Source organism: Oncorhynchus kisutch, linkage group LG7 (assembly GCF_002021735.2).
Source record: "Oncorhynchus kisutch isolate 150728-3 linkage group LG7, Okis_V2, whole genome shotgun sequence".
Classification (NCBI taxonomy): Eukaryota; Metazoa; Chordata; class Actinopteri; order Salmoniformes; family Salmonidae; genus Oncorhynchus; species Oncorhynchus kisutch.
Window position 1 is genome coordinate 35,959,046 of NC_034180.2, and position 22,526 is coordinate 35,981,571.

General features: G+C 42.6%; 1 protein-coding gene across 1 annotated transcript; it reads right to left on the reverse strand.

Moving 5' to 3' along the window:
* Nucleotides 1-4,924: 4,924 nt before the first annotated feature.
* Nucleotides 4,925-22,410, reverse strand: mthfd1b (methylenetetrahydrofolate dehydrogenase (NADP+ dependent) 1b). Its single transcript, XM_020488130.2, has 28 exons — nt 22,126-22,410; nt 17,749-17,833; nt 17,301-17,360; nt 16,944-16,997; nt 16,649-16,785; nt 15,166-15,266; nt 14,923-15,059; nt 14,564-14,675; nt 14,222-14,349; nt 13,310-13,407; nt 12,898-13,071; nt 12,600-12,736; nt 12,433-12,479; nt 12,222-12,329; nt 12,023-12,097; nt 11,819-11,921; nt 11,427-11,503; nt 11,193-11,333; nt 11,007-11,075; nt 10,424-10,535; nt 10,186-10,325; nt 8,822-8,863; nt 6,598-6,698; nt 6,332-6,509; nt 5,873-5,980; nt 5,506-5,658; nt 5,242-5,354; nt 4,925-5,109 (listed from the first exon to the last, which is right to left on the reverse strand). The coding sequence occupies exons 1-27, from the start codon at nt 22,161-22,163 to the stop codon at nt 5,265-5,267; spliced, it is 2,805 nt and encodes a 934-aa protein (XP_020343719.1). The 5' UTR covers nt 22,164-22,410; the 3' UTR covers nt 4,925-5,109; nt 5,242-5,264.
* Between the last annotated feature and the right edge of the window lie 116 nt (nt 22,411-22,526).

Here is a 22,526-nt window from a genome sequence, read left to right on the forward strand (position 1 = left end):
GAGATGATTGTGGACTACAGGAAAAGGAGGACCGATCACGCCCCCATTCTCATCGACGAGGCTGTAGTGGAGCAGGTTGAGAGCTTCAAGTTCCTTGGTGTCCACATCACCAACAAACTAACATGGTCCAAGCACACCAAGACAGTTGTGAAGAGGGTATGACAAAACCTATTCCCCCTCAGGAGACCGAAAAGATTTGGCATGGGTCCTCATATCCTCGAAGGGCTTTACAGCTGCACCATCAAGAGCATCCTGACAGGTCTCGTCACTGCCTGGTTTGGCAACTGCTCGCCTCCGACCACATAGCACTACAAAGGGTAGTGCGTTTGGCACAGTACATCACTGGGGCTAAGCTTCCTGCCATCCAGGACAGAGGAAGGCCCTACAAATTGTCAAAGACTCCAGCCACCTTAGTCATAGACTGTTCTCTCTGCTAACACACGACAAGTGGTACTGGAGCACCAATTCTAGGTCCAAGAGGCTTCTAAACAGCTTCTACCCCCAAGCCATAAGACTCCTGCAATTCTAATCTAATGGCTACCCAGACTATTTGCAAAGGTCATGGTACTTCTGAATGGGAGTTGTTGGATCTTGGAATTTGCACCTGAATATTCAGCACTCTTTTTCTTGGTTCACTGTGGTAACTTAGTTCACTCGCAAATTGCATTTAAGTCAATGTGTTTGACAATAACCTTTAATACGATATCCTGCACTAAAGATCCCCTGGGGGATCCAAGTTTCTGCACCTCCACTTCCTCTGAGAAAGGATTCACCCCACCATTCCTGGGACCACTATAGGTCTCTATGGGATATTGGGTTACCAGCATCTCATCCACCTGCTTCAGTCAATGTTCAGGAGATTATTTCGGTTCCATTTGATCAGTTATAGGGGCAGGGTTTTCGTAAGCCTTGGTTTCTTTACTTGTTTCTATGGTATCTCCGACCTCACTGTTCTCTAACTTCATGGCTCTCAGTCACATCCACATTCACTGTTAATGTCTCAGAGCAATGCCCCTTGACCTCCCTGACAACATAATACAGTGCCTTGCGAAAGTATTCGGCCCCCTTGAACTTTGCGACCTTTTGCCACATTTCAGGCTTCAAACATAAAGATATAAAACTGTATTTTTTTGTGAAGAATCAACAACAAGTGGGACACAATCATGAAGTGGAACGACATTTATTGGATATTTCAAACTTTTTTAACAAATCAAAAACTAAAAAATTGGGCGTGCAAAATTATTCAGCCCCCTTAAGTTAATACTTTGTAGCGCCACCTTTTGCTGCGATTACAGCTGTAAGTCGCTTGGGGTATGTCTCTATCAGTTTTGCACATCGAGAAACTGAATTTTTTTCCCATTCCTTCTTGCAAAACAGCTCGAGCTCAGTGAGGTTGGATGGAGAGCATTTGTGAACAGCAGTTTTCAGTTCTTTCCACAGATTCTCGATTGGATTCAGGTCTGGACTTTGACTTGGCCATTCTAACACCTGGATATGTTTATTTTTTAACCATTCCATTGTAGATTTTGCTTTATGTTTTGGATCATTGTCTTGTTGGAAGACAAATCTCCGTCCCAGTCTCAGGTCTTTTGCAGACTCCATCAGGTTTTCTTCCAGAATGGTCCTGTATTTGGCTCCATCCATCTTCCCATCAATTTGAACCATCTTCCCTGTCCCTGCTGAAGAAAAGCAGGCCCAAACCATGATGCTGCCACCACCATGTTTGACAGTGGGGATGGTGTGTTCATTGTGATGAGCTGTGTTGCTTTTACGCCAAACATAACGTTTTGCATTGTTGCCAAAAAGTTCAATTTTGGTTTCATCTGACCAGAGCACCTTCTTCCACATGTTTGGTGTCTCCCAGGTGGCTTGTGGCAAACTTTAAACAACACTTTTTATGGATATCTTTAAGAAATGTCTTTCTTCTTGCCACTCTTCCATAAAGGCCAGATTTGTGCAATATACGACTGACTGTTGTCCTATGGACAGAGTCTCCCACCTCAGCTGTAGATCTCTGCAGTTCATCCAGAGTGATCATGGGCCTCTTGGCTGCATCTCTGATCAGTCTTCTCCTTGTATGAGCTGAAAGTTTAGAGGGACGGCCAGGTCTTGGTAGATTTGCAGTGGTCTGATACTCCTTCCATTTCAATATTATCTCTTGCACAGTGCTCCTTGGGATGTTTAAAACTTGGGAAATCTTTTTGTATCCAAATCCGGCATTAAACTTCTTCACAACAGTATCTCGGACCTGCCTGGTGTGTTCCTTGTTCTTCATGATGCTCTCTGCGCTTTTAACGGACCTCTGAGACTATCACAGTGCAGGTGCATTTATACAGAGACTTGATTACACACAGGTGGATTGTATTTATCAGCATTAGTCATTTAGGTCAACATTGGATCATTCAGAGATCCTCACTGAACTTCTGGAGAGAGTTTGCTGCACTGAAAGTAAAGGGGCTGAATAATTTTGCACGCCCAATTTTTCAGTTTTTGATTTGATAAAAACGTTTGGAATATCCAGTAAATGTCGTTCCACTTCATGATTGTGTCCCACTTGTTGTTGATTCTTCACAAAAAAATACAGTTTTATATCTTTATGTTTGAAGCCTGAAATGTGGCAAAAGGTCGCAAAGTTCAAGGGGACCGAATACTTTCGCAAGGCACTGTATAATCTACACACAATACACCATAATGACAAAGCAAAAATGGAAAGACCACATTTACATAAGTATTCAGACTCTTTACTCAGTACTTTGTTGAAGCACCTTTGGCAGCGATTACAGTCTCGAGTCTTCTTGGGTATGACGCTACAAGCTTGTCACACCTTTCCGATAGGTGACCTAAACTGTAACATGCTTAACACCCCGGCCATCCTACAATCTAAGCTTGATGTCCTCAATCTCACACAAATGATCAATGAACCCACCAGGTACAACCCCAAATCCGTAAACACGGGCACCCTCATAGATGTTATCCTAACCAACATGCCCTCCAAATACACCTCTGCTGTTTTCAACCAAGATCTCAGCGATCACTGCCTAATTGCCTGCATCCGTAATGGGTCTGCGGTCAAATGACCACCCCTCATCACTGTCAAACACTCCCTAAAACACGAGGAAGGCCTTTCTAAATCGACCTGGCCCGGGTATTCTGGAAGGATATTGACCTCATCCCGTCAGTAAAGGATGCCTGGTTATTCTTTAAAAGTGCCTTCCTCACCATCTTAATTAAGCATGACCCATTCAAAAAAGAATGGTACAATGCTTCATCATAGAGATGGTGCCAGGTTTCCTCTAGACGTGACGCTTGGCATTCAGGCCAAAGAGTTCAATCTCGGTTTCATCAGGCCAGAGAATCTTGTATGTCATGGTCTGAGAGTCATGGTCTGAGAGCGGGCTATGTGCCATTTACTGAGGAGTGGCTTCCGTCTGGCCACTCTACCATAAAGGACTGATTGGTGGAGGGCTGCAGACTGTTGTCCTTCTGGAAGGTTCTCTTCATCACAGAGGAACTCTGTAGCTCTGTCAGAGTGACCATCGGGTTCTTGGTCACCTCCCTGACCAAGTCTTTTCTCCCCGTTTGCTCAATTTGGTCAGGCGGCCAGCTCTAAGAAGAGTCTTGGTGGTTCCAAACTTCTTCCATATAAGGCCACTGTGTTCTTGGGACCTTCAATGATGCAGAAATGTTTTGGTACCCTTCCCCAGAGCTGTGCCTCGACACAATACTGTCTCGGAGCGCTGTGGACAATTCCGTCAACCTCACGGCTTGGTTTTTACTGACATGCACTGTCAACTCTAGAACCTTATACAGACAGGTGTGTGCCTTTCCAAATCATACGTTTATTTTTATTTTTTATCTTTAATACATTTGCAAAAAATCCTAGAAACCTGTTTTCGATTCGTCATTATGGACATTTAAAAATACCTTATCCATTGAAATAATTTTCTGATATAAGTCATTAAGTAACATGCTCAAATTACACAGAATCAATTGGTGTACAGTACTTTAACAGTATTAGTCATTCTACATTAGAATACCGAACAAAGAATGGCAACAAGAACACATTTGAAGACACTATTACGACCATTCTTTAAACCACAAGGATAGTCACTGTCACATAACTTTTTATAAGGCAGCAATGTCAGAATTTGCTCTGCCTAATTTTCAACATTGTTTTGAATCTCCCCCCCCCAAAAAAAACTGTCCTTTACCAGCCCATGGCAATAGACAGTCTAATTTATACACAAATCACACTGATAACCACCTGATTCATGATCTGAGGTCTCCCTCTCCCCAGTGTCTCCTTACCATGTACAGTATTATCAGACAACACTGAACATCTGAAGGGTCTGCTAGAGTAGCTCCTGGGAAGGTTTGTTTATGTTCAGAGGTGATTATTAAAAAACATGCTCTGGTACTTTGGTGATTAAGAAAGTATTTTTTTAAACCTCCCACTTTGGGCTGTATGTCTCAAGGTGTAGTTCATAGATGAATGATCTAAGAGCAAAATTAATCTTTCAACTCAATTAGCCATGAAATCCCTAGTTTGAAAGCAACTTTTCTGGAAGCTGTGCCACGCCATTTTCCCTACATTTCCATGCGCGTGGGCCAGCGCCCTAGAAATTCGAGTTCTAGCCAATTATCTTCAGCCCCTCACATTTTAGCAACAGCTAGCAAGAGGCCTGCCCAGCATTATCAGGGTGGGCCCAATGGCTCAGTGGACACGAGAGGGCAATGACGTGGTGCACATATGTGACAGTACACATCTTTCAGGGACCGCTTTTGTCTCATGAGTGCTACTTTCAGAGCTACTGGCAAAAAAGTATACAAAAAGGTACCGGAGAATCTTTTTAAATGAATGTAAACAGGCAATTTCCCCCCCCATCTAGAATTTAATACAGAATAATATCAGGAGGACAAACCGTTTCTTAATTAAGTTTCTTTATTTTACCCTTCAGTGACCATGGGCAGAGAAAATGTACTATTGACAGACGTCAGCGACAGTGAAAAATACAGGACATTATTGACAAGGGAGAGAAGAGCTTCCAGTTACTACTCCATCACATTTCATTAGGCCTTGTTTAGGGGGCTGCAGACCACAGATCACCTCTGTTAATGGAAAGACAAAGATAGCACAACAGAGAGAAAAATAACAAGAATCATTACAGACATCAACCATATCTGTATGCTTGTATGGGTTGTTGCATCATTTGTATAGCTGTAATGTAGCGGATTCCTTACCGTTAGAAAGGGTAGAACCCCTCTTAGAAGAGTCCGTTGACCTGCTCAGTCTCAGGGTCTAGGTCAATGTCATAGAAACAGGGCCTTGTGGGCAGCCCTGGAATTGTGGGCATCTAGGATGGGGCCAAAAAATGAATAAACTGTACTTGTACTTTGTGTCCTCTGATCAAGAGATTGATTTGACTCTTAATTGATTCAGTTGATTTTCTGTTGAGCTCATGGATATTTTAAATATAGTTATTCTCCAGGCCAGTGCTTTCTTACCGTGCCAACAAGAGGGTAGAGGAACCCAGCACCCACACTGGCACGGATGTCTCTGATGGGCAGGACGAAACCTGTGGGCACGCCCTTCTTATCCGCCTCGTGGGACAGGGACAGGTGGGTCTTGGCCATGCAGATGGGCAGATTCCCAAAGCCCTGAACAAAACAAATATGGCGTTCATTGAAAGGAGAGTAAAACCTCAAATAGAAATGTGAACCCTCCAGACTGTTTTCTTGAACCTTCAAGGTAAAGGTTGAAAATGTGCTCCAGAAATCAATGAGTAGTGTGCTACAAACAAATAGGTTTTATACAAAACATGTAAACAAAGAACCGTCTCCATTAAACGCCTTGGTCTCACAGCTATTGTACCTGTTTGGTGTAGAGCTCCACCTTGTGCTGGGCATCTGGCAGCAGCTCTATGTCATCAGCCCCATAGATCTTCTGAGCAATGATCCGGATCTTATCCGCAATGGGCAGCTACAAGCGATTCAGACAGACAAAAATACACATTCGTACAACATATGAGTACCATAGAACTGGTTCAGGTCATCTACACTGATTCTCCAACATGTTTAAATGTAATGCACGCATTTGCACAGTACATGAGGAGAAAGATTAAGTTATACTATTCTGGGAAATCACTTGATGTATAAATATTATGATCAAAACAGTCATCTAAATCAGCGATTTATTTCATCTACAGACATGAGATGAATGGAAGAAAAATGATTGATTTCGTCAATTGATTTCCTGAGCAGGATGAAATCAATGCATCCATGTCATATAGTGAAAAACAAGGTCTTTGACTGAGGCCAACGCTCGCTTTACCTCAACATCATAGAGGAACTTGAAGTCACTGGGGGCCTCAGAAGCCCTCTGCACAGCCTGTCCCAGGGCCACGGCACCAGCACCCCCTTCAGCCCAGTGAGAGCAGCGCACCGCATCAAAGGCCCCTACCTCCTTGGCCAGGGTGCAGATCAGGTCCAGCTCTGATTCAGTGTCCGTCCTGCAGTCAGGGAGACACAGGTCAGAGGTCAAAACACTAGACAAGAGGGGTACACTAGTTTCAGATGCTCACCATGACTAGGACTTACTTGAAAGCGTTGACAGCCACCACCACTGGCACTCCAAAGTGCCTGGCATTTTCCACTTGTTTCCTCATGTTACTGCAGCCCTTCTCCAGCAGCTCAAGGTTCTACACAGAAACACACAAAAGTTGTAATTTTTTTATACAGCTATTATATAATATACCTCGTACAGTCTGGCGTTGTAGAGACACCCGAGAGGGAGTTAAGTGGAGCTATTTTCTACTCACATCAATGATCACATGTAGCCAGTAGGTATTGGGCAATGGTCCATGTAAAATCAAGGTAGCATGTGAACTGGACCTAATTGCACCGCATAATGGATGAACTAATTGCATCAGATGAGAATTGTGTCACAAGACACAAAGCAAATACCACGCACATGCTCTTGATGCCTTTTAATGAAGTCTTACGACTAGGGCGCTTACGGTGACTGTATTACAGCCACATGATAATGGTCCATTCTAAATCAAAACAAATTTCACAAACAAAATAATATATGTAAAGACAAGCTTAAATCAAGAATAGTGTGATGGGTGAAAATATTAGCCTATCACTTGTGAATGATGCCCATCATAAGGAAAACAGCACATGCTTTTTTCTCCTCCAACTTTTTCAAATCATAGGCGCACACCTCATATAGCCTAGCCCATAGGCCTATGTTTTGGTAAGGTTAATATCACAACTAAAGTAATCAAAAAACGTCTTAAAATGAAGCACATTAATCCGCTTTACAACGGGTGTAGAGCCTAACTGGCATACATACGCAGCACGTGAGTTTCAAGTTTGGGGAAGTTCATTTTCACTATAAAAATGCACCTTAATAATAAAAGCATTAAATGCATAATCGCATTTGTGGTCACTTTTGAGAATGGTGTTTTCCTACTAATGGAACATTCCCACAACCGACTGCAGTGTGTGCATTGCTGCACTTATGTGAATAAATAACCAAATAGTTCAACATTTTAGGCTAAACCTGCTCATCTATTGAGTCAGGCTCATTGCTTAAAACAGGTTTTTTGATGCTAGTGGTTGTATTAATTCGGGATCTATCACATCCCACAACTGCCCTAAAATATGTTTGGAATATTTATTTAAATCGCACAGACTAAGTCAACTTTTGTACTATGGAGGATAGTAGATTGACATACTAGGCTAGGGCTTTTGCTGTTCGTTAGGCCTACTCATCTTGCTGGCTGACGAAAAGTAAATGTGGACAGTTCTTCCAATATGCACCTCGGAATTGAATAAGGACGTGCGCAGTTGCATCCCGGATGTGTCTGTCTTCACTTGTAGCCTGTGAGAAAGGCCTGATCATGTGAATGAGAGCTATGTGAGTGAAAGGTGCTTCGGCAGCTGGGAGAATGGAATTATTATATTCAGCCCAAACGCACAACGGCCACAAAGGGAATGGATTTTTTTAGGGGGCATTACGGCCACACAAAGGGGATGCAGCCGGGAAATTCGAGGCATTATCAAGTGCTTGTCAAATTGTGAATGAGAGACTGATGAAGTGTGAACAGCCTGCGCCAAAAAAAAACAAAGCAGAGGTCATGCCTTTCATGCAACTTTTTTCAAATCATTAGTCGCATCATGCAGCTTAAGAATGAATTAAAAATCTAGCCTATAACTAAAGACACATAAATAACTCTAAATTAAGCATAGGAGTACCTGTTTCTTTATTAACCACTCAACACAGAATTGCCGCATGTGCGCACTCCCTCAAATTGTTCGGAGAAAATATCCTTCCTATTTTATTCAGCTATGTTCAATTGTATTCCGATTACTATAAATAATGCCATTGAATTCTAAGCAAATCTTGTCTGCTAAATGAACTAGCGTAGCCCTCAGAATTATGGCATAGCCAGATCACAGCCTAACATAAGGACAACCTATGCTGTACTGTTCCTCTGGTGTAGGCTATATTACATGGATTTATTATACTTTTTTCAAATGTAGATATTCCAAAAGGTCTGCAGGTTATGCGTGGAAGCCAGCAGATGCTACATGTGTTTATGTTAATTAACAGTCAATTACTATGACCGGCTGACAATTTCATGACCACCACAGCTCTACTTAAAACCAGAGGATGAGCAATATGCCATTAACAGAACATTATCATAAAAGGGAAGTGGTACATTTAGGATAGCTGCTCTTTCCCTGATGTGATGCGGTGTAAAAGGGTTGGGGCTGAAGTGAGAGAGTGGGGGTGAGGCGCAGAGAAGTGTCTTACCTCTTCCACATATTCTTTGGGCAGGGCCATCCCAGCAGTAACCTGCATCAAAGGAGAAAGATCAGTCAAAAAGCTATCAAATTACTAACCTAGAACAAACAATAAGGGGCCGTATCCCTATTCCCTGTCCAAGGACATGAAACATACTAGTGTTTGTGGGGATAGAGCTAAAGCAGCAGAATGACAGGTCTTCCTGTGTGACCGCCAAGCAGGAAATGGAATTACATTCTCAACAGTGCACCTGCATTGATTGAAGCGGGATAGGACATTCTATAGGAGAGAATATATACACTACCGTTCAAAAGTTTAGGGTCACTTAGAAATGTCCTTGTTTTTTAAATAAAAGCAAACAACATCAAATTGATCAGAAATACAGTGTAGACATTGTTAATGTTGCAAATGACTATTGTAGCTGGAAACGGCAGATTTTGAATGAATCTCTACATAGGTGTACAGAGGCCCATTATCAGCAACCACCACTCCTGTGTTCCAATGGCACGTTGTGTTAGCTAATCCAAGTTTTATAATTTTAGAGGGCTAATCTATCATTAGAAAACCCTTTTGCAATGATGTTAGCACAGCTGAAAACTGTTGTTCTGATTAAAGAAGCAATAAAACTGGCCTTCTTTAGACTAGTTGAGTATCTGGAGCATCAGCATTTGTGGGTTCGATTACAGGCTCAAAATGGCCAGAAATGGCCTTTCTTCTGAAACTCGAAAGTCCATTTTTGTTCTGAGAAATTAAGGCTATTCCATGAGAGAAATTGCCAAGAAACTGAAGATCTCGTACAACGGTGTACTACTCCCTTCACAGAACAGCGCAAACTGGCGCTAACCAGAATAGAAAGAGGAGTGGGAGGCCCGGTGCACAACTGAGCAAGAGGACAAGTACATTAGTGTGTCTAGTTTGAGAAACAAACACCTCACAAGTCCTCAACTGGCAGCTTCATTGAATAGTACACACAAAACACCAGACTCAACGTCAACAGTGAAGAGGCGACTCCGGGATGCTGGCCTTCTATGCAAAATGGAATATTTCCAGCTACAATAGTAATTTACAACATCTACACTGTATTTCTGATCAATTTGATGTTATTTTAAATGAAAAAAAAACAAGGACATTTAAGTGACCCCAAACTTTTGAACGGTATATATGACATTAATATGTGAACATTCTCTAGGTTGTTCTGATGATTATAATTTACTACACTGAGCAACCGCTACTCTTCTTCTGAGGGGGCAAACCTGCCCTTTAATAGTTTTTTTCTGAAGCAGTCTTTCTGAAAGCTGCCCATTGGCACCACCATTAGAACAAGGGTAGAAAGATTTCAAAGACCCCCAGTAGTAAACTGTGCAGTCACTCACCGTTGGCCCACCTCCATGCATCTTCAGGGCTCGGACGGTGGCCACCAGCACCACCACGTGAGGCCGCAGGCCGGAGTAGCGGCATTTGATGTTGAAGAATTTCTCCATGCCGATGTCAGCGCCGAACCCAGCCTCAGTCACTGTCCCATGAGAGAAACAACCAACACGCACATTACAAGAGGTGTTCATCGTTTTGTTTCTTGCCAAGGGAGAGGCTGTGTGTTTCAGCTCCACTTACCCACAAATCCCTCCGGGCCGACCAGCTTCAGGGCTATCTTATCAGCCAGGACGGAGGAGTTGCCGTGGGCGATGTTGGCGAAAGGTCCGGCGTGGACGAACACGGGTGTTCCCTGTAGAGAAACTCCTCTCAATCATCCAGCAGCAGAACACACACTCAGCCAGTGACAATGTCACCACTCTGACTCACAGAAGTCAAGTCAACCACATCAAACACAGAATCACATATCTGCAGTCAACAAACTTAGCTTAGCAAGTTCTAGGCTTTGGAATATCTGTTGATATGATACAAATAGATTAGCTACTTTGTACCGAATCCTGCCTCAGAACTTCTCAAAGAGAAACAGGGGATTAGTAACTAAACTAAAAACAGCCACAAGCACACGCTATCTGTCTTCTCCAGACGGTGTCATCACTGCTCCGTGAGGACATAGGAAGCCTCACATCCACACTACCCTAACCAATTAAATAATCTGAAACCCATTTTCCCACATGGCTTTGCTTCCCTCTCCTCTCCCCCAGTTGCCAGGCCAGTAACATTCCACCCTGAGGAGCTCCCTCCCTCCCCTCCCTGTCCCGCCCACCTCCAGAGTCTGCATCAAGTTGGGCTTGATGGCATCCCTCATCAGCACAGTCAGGGCTCCACTCACACCCTGCACACAGAGGGAACAATGAAATGGTGAGAATATTTTAAGGAACAAGCACTCATCACAAACCTCAACTGTCTATGTGTTGGTTGACAGTGTGAGGGGGAGACTAGGGCCAATTACCAGGTCCTCTGTGGTGATGGGCTGCCCACTGCGGCTGGTTGCCACCACCATCTTGGCCAGGCGCTGGCGCATGTCCTTCAGGCTGCTGGTGAGAGCCAGCACGGCCATGATCTCACTGGCCACCGTGATGCTGAACTGAGCCTGCGGGAGGAGGACAGAACTAGAGTCAACAGCAGTATCAGTGGGCGACTAACTAATGAAAGAAAAGCATGTGTACTATCAACTTTTACATACCTCCCTAGTGTGTCCCTTCTCAGTTGGCGATTGGCCAATGGTGATCTTCCTCAGGAAACGATCATTGGTGTCTATCACTGAAATGACACAAAGACCCATTAAAACACTGCTCTACATCTCAACACTGACATGTCATAGTATAGCAGGGATCTCCAACCCGGTTTCTGGAGAGCTACCCTCCTGTATGTTTTCACTCCAACCCCAGTTGTAACTAACCTGGTTCAGCTTATCAACCAGCTAATTATTACAATCAGGTGTGCTAGATTAGGGTAGGAGTGAAAACATACAGGACTGTAGCTCTCCAGGACCAGGGTTCGAGAGCCCTGTAGTATAGTATACATTATACACAACAGTCAGGCCACTCAGGGTACATATCCAGTAGTCTTCAGTACCTCTGTGCCAGGTGATGGAGTCAGGGTCCATGTCTAGTCGAGCAAAGCGGGTTATCTCCTCCTCGGTCAGAGTGGTGGGGTCAGTCTTCTCAATGCCCAGTCTCTACAGGGATCACATACAGAGACAATAGTAGAGAAATTCCCTCCCTAAGACAGTCAAGATAATAATGGCATTGTCATCCACGGATACAATTGAGTTTGTACCTTTAGTCTGTTTATCTGGATGGGGGAGAATGTCCTCTGACCTCCACTAAGAGGGACCAGACGGTTATATAAAGCCTGTGGGAGAGGGAATGAGTGAGAAAGATAAATGGACAGACACACACATTAATCAAACATGGAATACCACCTTGTGCAGTGCAATCTTTCTCAAGAACAGATGTCAGCAACCGAGAGGGTTCACCTTGTCTGTTTGGGTGGCTTCATGGAACAGACGGGCGTCTATGGCGGCCGCCACCAGGTTGTTGGCAGCTGTGATGGCGTGGATATCTCCCGTGAGGTGGAGGTTGAACTGAAATCATAATTAAACCATATGGTCAAATATAGCTTTATACCGAAACCCCTTCCTGAATGATCAATGTCTGGAACAGAATGGAAATCATTCAGTGCTGTACCTCCTCCATGGGAATTACTTGAGAATATCCACCTCCAGCAGCACCTCCTGTAGATAGAACATTCCAGGCATTTAGCATTGATAACAACTGAGCATTGATAAAGCCTTACATTTTCCCACAAAAGGCATCCAACCAGTCAGTAAAGGGCAGCATCACTCAGTGCTCACCTTTGATTCCGAAGGTGGGGCCTTGGGAGGGCTGGCGGACACAGGCGAAGACATTGAGCTTCATGTGAGCCCCCAGAGCCTGGACCAGTCCTATGGTGGTGGTGCTCTTTCCCTCTCCCAGTGGGGTGGGGGTGATTCTAGAGGTACAGACAACATTAACACTGGTGTGAAGCATTTCCGAGAGCATAATAGATAATCAATCTTGATAAATGAAGAGTTCTGTACCAGGCCACTGTAGTCAAAAAAGGAGCAAATTTTCCATGTTACATCTACAACACAACAAGAACACAGAGCATACCCAGTGACCACCACGTATTTCCCATCAGGCTGTGCCCGCAGGCGACTGATGATGTCCAGCTGCACCTTGGCCTTGGTCTTCCCATAGAGCTCCACCTCGTCCGACAGCAGCCCCACCTCCGTGGCCAGTCGGTCGATGGGCTTGGGCACGCAGGAACGCGAGATCACAATGTCACTGAGGGCCACAGTCAGGTCACACATTTATTCAGCAGTAACAGCAGGCAGGAAATGTCATGCAAGTCCCTGAGGACCAAATTTAGGGCTTTCAAACATGAAGTAGAGAACCAAAATTAGACTAGAGCTTTAGTGAAAGGTTGAAAAAAGTACGAAAAGTACGAAAAATTACTAAACGACTAGAAAATAAAGTGATTCCACATCAGAGGGAAAGTTATGCAGAGGATGAGGGGACAAACCTTGGCACAGGCTTCTGCAGGATGAGCTTGGTGTAGGTGATGCTCCACTTGCCTGGCTGGTGAGACTCCAGGAAGCGCTTGGCACTTAGCACTGTGTTCTGGAGATGAAGAGAAACAACAAAGCACACAGCCAATGAAAAGCTCAGTTAACACATTTAGATTGTATTTATTATGGATCCCAATTAGCTGCTGCCTCCTTCCTGGGGTAATAGCAAAAAATAAGGCAGCTATATACATTACACAGAAGACTTTACAACACATTAAGTGTGCGCCCTCAGGCCACTACTCTACAACACCAAATCCATGTACACATGTGTGTATAGATTGGAATTTGTACCAAACTCAAAAGACAATTCGCTTCTATGGTTATGCCTTATAGATAAAAGCCATTCATTCTCACTGAATGTGCTCTGTGCAACTGTGGATTGCACAGTGCCATAAAAGGGAATAAAACATTGCTTTCCATTAATTTATGTTGTTAGAATTCTATTACCTCAGAGGATTACCAGACAGAAACAAATGAGTGTCTGTAATAACACCTCATCTACTACAAAATTCTCCACATTCAGTTTAACAGTATGTCTTTGCCATGATTTCATGCTGCGTAAACAGTTGAGTGAATGGCATTGATGAAGTCACATGACAGGGAGCTGCTCCATCACAAATAAATACCACTTTTCCCCTGAAATGTGAATTTCTCACAGGATGAATTTTGGAGGTGGTGTGGTTTGTGTGATTACTAGTAGGGATGCCACTGCCTTTGTGGTGGAGGTGGATCGGTAAGCTACACTCACGTGATGAGTAACCTTGCCTAAGATCTGAGGACTCGTTTTCCTAAGCCTTAGCTTGCTGGGATAACTTATAAGGTATACAGACAACCGCCGTGTTCAATACCCAGTTGTTCCCAACTACCTGCATGAGCATGGCCACAGTCATGGGCCCCACTCCTCCTGGTACTGGAGTGATGAAGCCAGCCTGCTCCTTAACAGAGGAGTAGTGCACATCCCCCACCACACGCTTCCCACTGGGCCGCGTCTCATCTGAGGAGCACAGAAAGGAGCCATGCAGTCAACACAAGCACCCCTAAATGTTACCTACAATGCCCCTAAATGTTACCCATGAAGAGAAGTACCAGCTCCATGGAGAACCGATGATTCACTCCATGTTTATCTCACATTTATTTAAAAAAAAAAAAGTTTTTTAAATAAAAGAGTACTTGTCAAAATGGAATCCAATGGAGGGGAACATACTAACCTGGGATGTGATTAATGCCACAGTCGATGACCACCGCTCCCTTCTTCACCCAATCCCCCTTCACCATCTCTGCTTTCCCAATCCCAACCACCAAGATGTCTGCTCTGCCCACCTGGAAAGAGAGGGGACTGGATGGATCTCCTCACTATACTAGTTTGTTTCATGGCACAAGTCTGTCAATCTAATAAACAGTAGTGCTCCGGTATGTGGGATCTGTATGTGACATGTCATCTACCTGTATACATCATCATGATGAGTTGCCTGTAGTACATGTTTATATGGATAGGAACGGCCTGTATATATGGTTGAGTGTTTTCATGTTCTGAGTGAGCATGTGACATATCCTGGGCTTGGGTTACCTCAGCAGCGAGGTCAGCAGTCTTTGAGTGGCAGGTGGTCACGGTAGCGTGGTTCCACAGCAGTAGGTCATGCATGGGCGCGCCCACAATCTTACTGCGGCCAATCACCACAGCTCTCTTCCCGGCCACAGAAACACCTGCACAGATGCACTGCAGTGTCAATCATTAAATTAAGCACTTCTACATATTAAGTAATTCAGCTCATTAGCATTGGCTCATAACTAGTTTCTCTGCTGTACCCACCAGTCTGTCTGATGAGCTCCATGCAGCCGTTAGGAGTACAGGGGATGAAACAGTCGCCCAAGTCCCCCCGGGACAGCTTCCCAGCATTTATACAGGTCAGACTAGGAACACACACACACACACACACACACACACACACAGAGTACACTCATTATGAGCATCCGCCATCCAGTTTCTAACCAATAAGAGTTAGTCATACTTTCACGTACTATATACACACACACAAACTCTTTCTGATGGTACATTGTATTTCCTAGAAAGCCTTCTTTCTTTTCCCCTTTTCAACATTGTCTCCCTAACAAGCTACGCATGATTAAAACCCTCAGAAAAAAAAATCTGTACTCTTTTGAGATGACGACATAAATCAATGTCCTCATCGTTAGTACACTGGTTATAATTCAGGCCCTGTCTTTTTAACAGGCCCAGCTAAGTGCAGTACAGAAGCTCCTTTACTGGTCTCTCAGTAAGTCCAGAGAACAATCTGAATCAATTAGAGGAGCAAGAGATTAATGGAGCTTCCTAAACACCAATACAAAAGGCCTGCATCCTCTAAACACACAGCCTGTATCAGCATCACTGTCCAATAAACCCAATATAATCATGGCTTACACTACACAAATGGAACTAGATCACTTCCAGAGTGGCAAAAATGGTTTCACTAACCAAATTCCCATACAGTTTATGCGAGTAGTCATACCAGATTTTTAAAAATGAATTACAACAGCTGTGATGGAAACAGGAAGTTTCGTTACAATTTTATAAATGCAGACAGTTCATTTGTTCGTTCGACATGGTGGGATCTTTTTGTGTCTGTAAAATTAATTAAGTGAGAAATGGCAGTGGAAATTCCATTATGCGCAACTATTGATATAAAAACCATCATATCGCAGTAAACTTGGAGTCAATGGACGGTATGGTGTGTGGTCCTCCCACTACGACTTGGGAAACCATGCAGTTCATTAGGCTACAGATTAAATCAATTCTGATGAACTTCACAGAGTGGTGAAAGTGCAGTGATCTTGATGCCCCTTTCCAATAAATATCGAGGTTCTGATTGTGGTTAAATGATGATCGATGCTTGACTGTCGTTTGACAAATAAAAATATTCCTGCTCTTATCCATAATAATCTAATTATGTAGACTAGCCTACCTGCACTGTATCTGTGAATTGTTGGCTAGAGCACATGTTCCAAGACCAGAGCATGTACGTTTGCTATTTAACGCAACAGTTTGAGACAAAACTATATCGGTAGAGTTGAAAATGCAATGGAAACACAATGAACTTTAGATTTTTATTCGGTACAAAACACAAGTGAAAAAGTACATTTTGGGTGCACTAAGTTGCACTGATTTGTATCTGCAACAAGTCACTTTGGTGGAAACGCCACCGGTGGGAAAACGTGCATATTTTCTTTATGCAGATTTTAGAATATTCACATGAAAATCTGTAAACTGGTCACACAAAACACATCTCAGGGCTCACCCATCCACATCCTTCTCTGGGGCCACAATGTTCGTCACCTTCTCAGTATCTATTTTGTGGATGGAGTCCAGAGGCAGCTGAACGATGAGGCCATGGATAGCAGAGTTCTCATTCACCTCCATAATGCTGTGCAGCACCTACAGAGTGATGGGGTGTGTGAAATAGATTGGGAGGGAAAGAAAGCTATAGAGAGAGAATGACAGACAAACAGAGTGCCAGAAAGAGGCCTGCAGAGACCACCAAGCAGAAACGCTATGCAAGCTGTGAAGTTAACCCCCTCAGGATCCCTCCTCACCTCATCCTCTGTGGCAGTCTTGGGGAGCCTCAGGTGTGTGGCATTAATTCCAATCTACAGTAGGCACAAGAAAAACAGAGCTTAAAGGGATACTTCGGGATTTTATCTACTTCCCCAGCGTCAGATGAATTTGTCGATACCATTTTTATGTCTCTGCATCCAGTACGAAGGAATTGAGGTAGTTTCGCCAGCCAATGCTAACTACCGTAAGCTCAATGACTCGAAGTCTATGGTATCTGGGAAAGTAGATAAAGGGCCATTGCCAAAATCCTGAAGTATCCCTTTAAGAACTGAACAGAAAACAATTTGGAATATGTATGAAACAGGAACGATCACATCAGGCATTCTGTTATTTACCTCAGCTGCTGCCTTCAGCTTCATGCTGATGTAGAGGTTTGAATCATCTCTGTCCCCCACCTGAAAAGTGCACAGCAAAATTGAGAAATCTGTAGTCTTTGTTTGTTCCAATAATGCTTTTACAAACTAGTCAATAACCATTGTTAGACCATTAATACATTATGTTTCATATTTTAGCTAGCGCCATATAACAGACAAAGTATACGAATGGAATTAGCCCCTCCACTCGGAGCTAGTGGTTCTGAATCTGACTGAGGGAAGATATGACCCAAGGCTATATTCTGTAATCATTTTAGCATGGAGCACAAATTAGTGACTCTCAAAATGATACAAAACCCTACCCATTGCCCATTTAAGGAAACGGGCCATGGGGAAAAAAATACTCTACATGGGAAGAATCAGAATCAAGATTTGAACTAGAGCCCTTACAACATACTCTTGCACTTACCTGTAACACAACCAGACCTGGTCGAAAATTAGGGTCCTGCGTCTTCATCTGCGCCACATCCTTCTTCAGCCTCTCCCTTACCTGCCTGTGGACACAAAAGGACCTGTGGTCAATCTCCCAGGGAGAAAGCAGGGGGACAGTTATTCAGGGTTAGAACCTGGTATGTCCTACAGGGATGTGGTGTGCCCAGAGACCTCTGAAGCCATGGACCTCCACCCTTCAACCATCCACATGGCACCTTGGAGCGTCCAAGAGGTGAGGTACAGCATGACTACCAGCTGAGAGACAACTACAGGGGTATGGAGGAGAGCACCCCCAGGAATGCAATGCTGGGAAAGAGCCCTAATGGCACGTAGGTACTCAGACCACAGGCAATCTTGGGTGTAGTTGGCCATTTTGCCGTGGGAGAGACTGCAATGTACTACGCAACAACTTTAGAACTCATTACTATGCATCTGCACAGTTCTTCCTGTAAATGTGTTTTGTACAATGTTCAAAGTAGTCCTTGTGCATAGAGTTCTATGGTTTGTTAAACTCAGCGAGTCTCAGCGTAATTCCGGTACCATGGAATTGCCCTACACTAAATGATGTCAATGGAAATCCGTCGGTCCATCCACTCAGCAGCACAGCATCTTAAGCATTTTATTGCAACTAAACAGTTACATGAGTGAGTTGAGGGATTTTAGGGTCCTCAGCAACTTCTCATGGTCTGGATGCAGACGCCACAATAAGACCTCTTGATTCAGTCATAGATGCAACTGAAAACCACAGTGCACAGAGTTGTATGAACAGATACCAAAGCAAAATGTGTGAGATAAGGACAAAGCTTTATCAACCTATTATAGTCCCCAACAGATTGGTGTGAGGTAATACATATGTTTTTCTGTGTTTAAAACACCCTCTGGTCTTCAACAAGATCAAATAATGATGTCTTGGAAGGTCATTTAATTGACAGAGACTAAGCAATACAAAATATACAAAAAGACTAACAAGTGCTTAAACTCACTCATGACTGCAAGATTGACTTGCTTGCAGACAGGTTGAAAGTTGGTTTCTTCAACTACTATTGAGAAATCAATGATTTTGTTTGCACATTCTGCACACAACTGAGAATACCCAATAATCAAGGTAGGCCCTACAGACACATTTCAACATCAGCTACTGCTCAGAACAGTGCTTTTACCATATTGGCATTTCTAAAGAAAGTTTCTCTAGACCTTTGACCCTGAAAACAACAGCGTTCAATATAAAATAAGGAGTGTCACATGTCAATGCATCATGTGAATAATATCGCCTTCAGAGAGAAACTGATGTATGTCTGGGACTAATACTTTTTACAAGTATTTTTCCACCATGGAGCCAGTACAGTTAACACCCGTTTGTATCCACCATTTTAATGAGCATTTGTTTATAGCCTAATATTTTGTTTATTACTGTGAAACATTACTATAAAATAACTTATACTGTGCTACGCTCAACTTGTTTTATAACCAAACTGTTACAAATCACAGGCTAACTATATAGGACCCTATGCTTTCTCTCTCACTCATTGATACAAAAGGCTGACACAATTAAAGCAACTAACAATTTGCTGAACCAGTCAGTCACCAACCCTCAGGTCTCTAACCCTGACAATACTACGGGTTCTCTATAAATGTTGCAGATAACAGTGGTGTCAACACTATAGTCTATATTGTATCAGTACAAGGGAGTTATCTAATCTTTTATTGGTCAACACTGGCCATAGAAGGCCATCAAACAAGTGTTGTACTCTGATCAAGGCCACAGTGTAGTAGTTCCTTTGCAGCTACTCTGCAACAGCCTAGTCCACAGATTACAACAGTACTGCTTTAATGTTACCTCTGAAATTATTTAGGTAATGAACAGCACAACTGAACTGCTTAAAGAAAAGGATGTAAGTTGAAGAATATGTGGTTTTCGGTCACTCAGCTTGAAATAGGCCTAATTGACTAATGGGTAGTATGAGTTGCACAGTTAGGAGGGCACTGGGAGTCGAGTCTTGTGACAAGCATGAGTTGCTGAATAAAAGTCCCTTCAGATATCAAAAGTCAGGTTGTCACCTAAAATACTCTTGATAAAACGACATAGTCAGTCAGGTGAGTATCAAGTGGAACTGGACTTAGAACTGTTCAAAACTGATCTGGGTCCGGTTTCCCAAAAGCATCTTAAGGCTAAATTTGTTCGAACCATAGGATCTTATGATGAAAATAGCCTTACGATACCTTTGGGGAACCGGGCCCTGTTGAAAACACTGCTGGGAAACAAATATGGCACAGATGAGAAACTTTGCTGTTACTTGTTCTATGTTTTTTGGACATTACAAATTAATCTACTAGACGAATCAATTGAAATTAAATGTAGGTAAATCTTGGATTACATACAATTTAATAAAGCATATCAGTGTTGTTCAATCTATCCATCCACTGGAGGTCAATATTCACATGAATAAAATAATTGTTCAAAGGCCACCTTCCATTACATAATAATGTATCAAGGTTGGGAATAATGTAGCAACCATACAATGTAGGGCTAGGCAGTAGGTATAACATATTTTACGATATACCAGTATTGATACACGGAATGGTTTGGGTTTTTACTTCTAGAAAAGTATTTGAATGTTTGGTTTGTTATAATCGCTACTTTAGTCGTCGCTCTTTGTTCTCATTCTTTCTCCATGTTGCTTTCCACAGACCTAGCCCCGCCCCCTGTCACTCAAGGAGCGCATTAGTTGTTCCTCGACCACAAGAGACTATTTCAGTTTGTATGGTTAATGCATCACATACAGCTGTGTTGATGACAACAACACTGTTTTCACTTTGCTTCTCAATATAAATGAAGTAGTTAACAGAAAACATTCAATGTAGCCAAAGATTATAGGGTCCCCTAGGAATCACCTATCAACCCTTTGGTTCCTACTGTCACAATAACTCCTCCCTAGCATTTTCATTCATTGTGATGTCAAATGCCATATTCAAGGTGCCCAGTATTATATTCTTACTTTAGAAAAATCATTAAATTTCCATGATTCCAACAGTTCCCCCAAGTGTTTTGCTCTAAATCACAAGTCAAATTGCAATTGCATCATTTGGTTAAAAATAAATCCTAGATTGTTTGCTCATATTGTGCAGCCCTACGTGGCAGTGTGAAAATGATCTCAAATGAGTGCAGGAAATGTAGAAATCAATGAAAATGCTGAAAGATATTTTTAGTTTGAACTGATCAGTAAAGAACAATCCGAATGGAGAAACACCAATTGAAATCCATCAGAATGTGTGTGTTGCCATCCTAAGGTCACACACTACTCTTAAAGCAAATGTAGAACTTTTATTATCAAAAACATAAAATACAGTCAAATACCAGCCATCTTTTTTATTTGTATACAGTGACATGATATTTTGGCCATATCACCCACCCCTAATAAAAATAGAATGAAACATTCTAGTTCGTGGTACCAACTTTGCCCAGAATTTTTTCACAATATTCCAGTGAAGCTGCAAAAATTACTGCAATATTGTTTCCATCTACTTTACCTGAGACTTACCCTGCATTCATAACCAAGTGAGAAGGTGGTATTTACCACATACAACTGGAAAATTCCACTTGAACACACCTCCAACTGGTAATTACTTGTGGGAAACTAATCTATCAAAAATGGATAACATAATTTCCAGCAGTTAAATGGAACAAAACATTATTTATATATTTTTTAAATCTAATATAATGGGGTTTACAAGAATACTGGCTGTACTTCGAGTTTATGGTTGACAGCTTGTTGGCCATTAGCCAATCAACGTTCCTTTACTAGTTCAAAGCACGTGAATGCATCCAACTGGCATTTACAACATCAGCACTGGTCATTCCACTTGGTTATGAACGCAGCATTATAGGACGACTTTCCAACTAGTAATCAATTAACAGTTGGAGGGTCGTTCACGTCGACATCACCAAAATGGACACTGTTGCATTTAGAACTTCATGAGAATGAGATAGAATTCTTATGTTTTTTAGAATCTGATCCAACTTTGTTTGATGTTTGCAATATATTGGGATGAGATTCTACAGAACATCCTGAGAATAGAATGTGAGGTTGCCAAACCATGCTTGATGCACGTGGCTGTTAACGATCCAAACACTGACCCAATATCAAAGACGTATTCTATTTGTATGGACTGCAACAGAACGTTAGATATGTGACGAAACCTGCCTGCTACGAAACCTGCCTGCAATGTTCCTATAGATAACGTTAAATTACACAAAATCAACATGGTGCTTTGTTATATCTGTACCATAAATGTGTGCTAGCGAGCAAATGTACAAAATCGTCCAACAGATTAGTTTAAAAAAAATTACACTTACGCTGAAACTTCTTTTCCACTAATGATTTGTGCTGACATCGTTAGGCTAAACCAGCTCGTCCCCTAAACACAGTTAGCTAGTTATCTTCTTCCCTCTGAGTGTTGATTCTGATTACTTATGGCGGTAGAGATAGTATTGTAAATTATATACCGTGCCAGAGTAGCTCAAATCAATAATGCTTGTAAAAAATCCTCAATATGGCCATAAAAAGTTCTGAGAATATTAGCACACGTAACTAAAGACGTAGCTAGTACTGGGTGGAGTAATCTGTAAGGCTATCAAATGCTGTCAACCCGTCAGAGAACAGTCTGAGTTGAGGGCATGAATTATTGACCAATCACGAGTCTCAAAATCATGTCAATCCAATACAACCAATAAGAAGACGTAATATGCTTTCCACC

Bases quoted from the DNA above. Each gene is read 5' to 3' on its own strand.
- mthfd1b (XM_020488130.2), bottom strand. From the start codon at position 22,163: ATGTCAGCACAAATCATTAGTGGAAAAGAAGTTTCAGC. The intron at 12,480-12,599 runs GTGAGCACTGAG...TTCTATCTACAG, and splicing joins CCCCACCTTCGGAATCAAAG to GAGGTGCTGCTGGAGGTGGA. The intron at 11,922-12,022 runs GTACAAACTCAA...TGATCCCTGTAG, and splicing joins TCCAGATAAACAGACTAAAG to AGACTGGGCATTGAGAAGAC.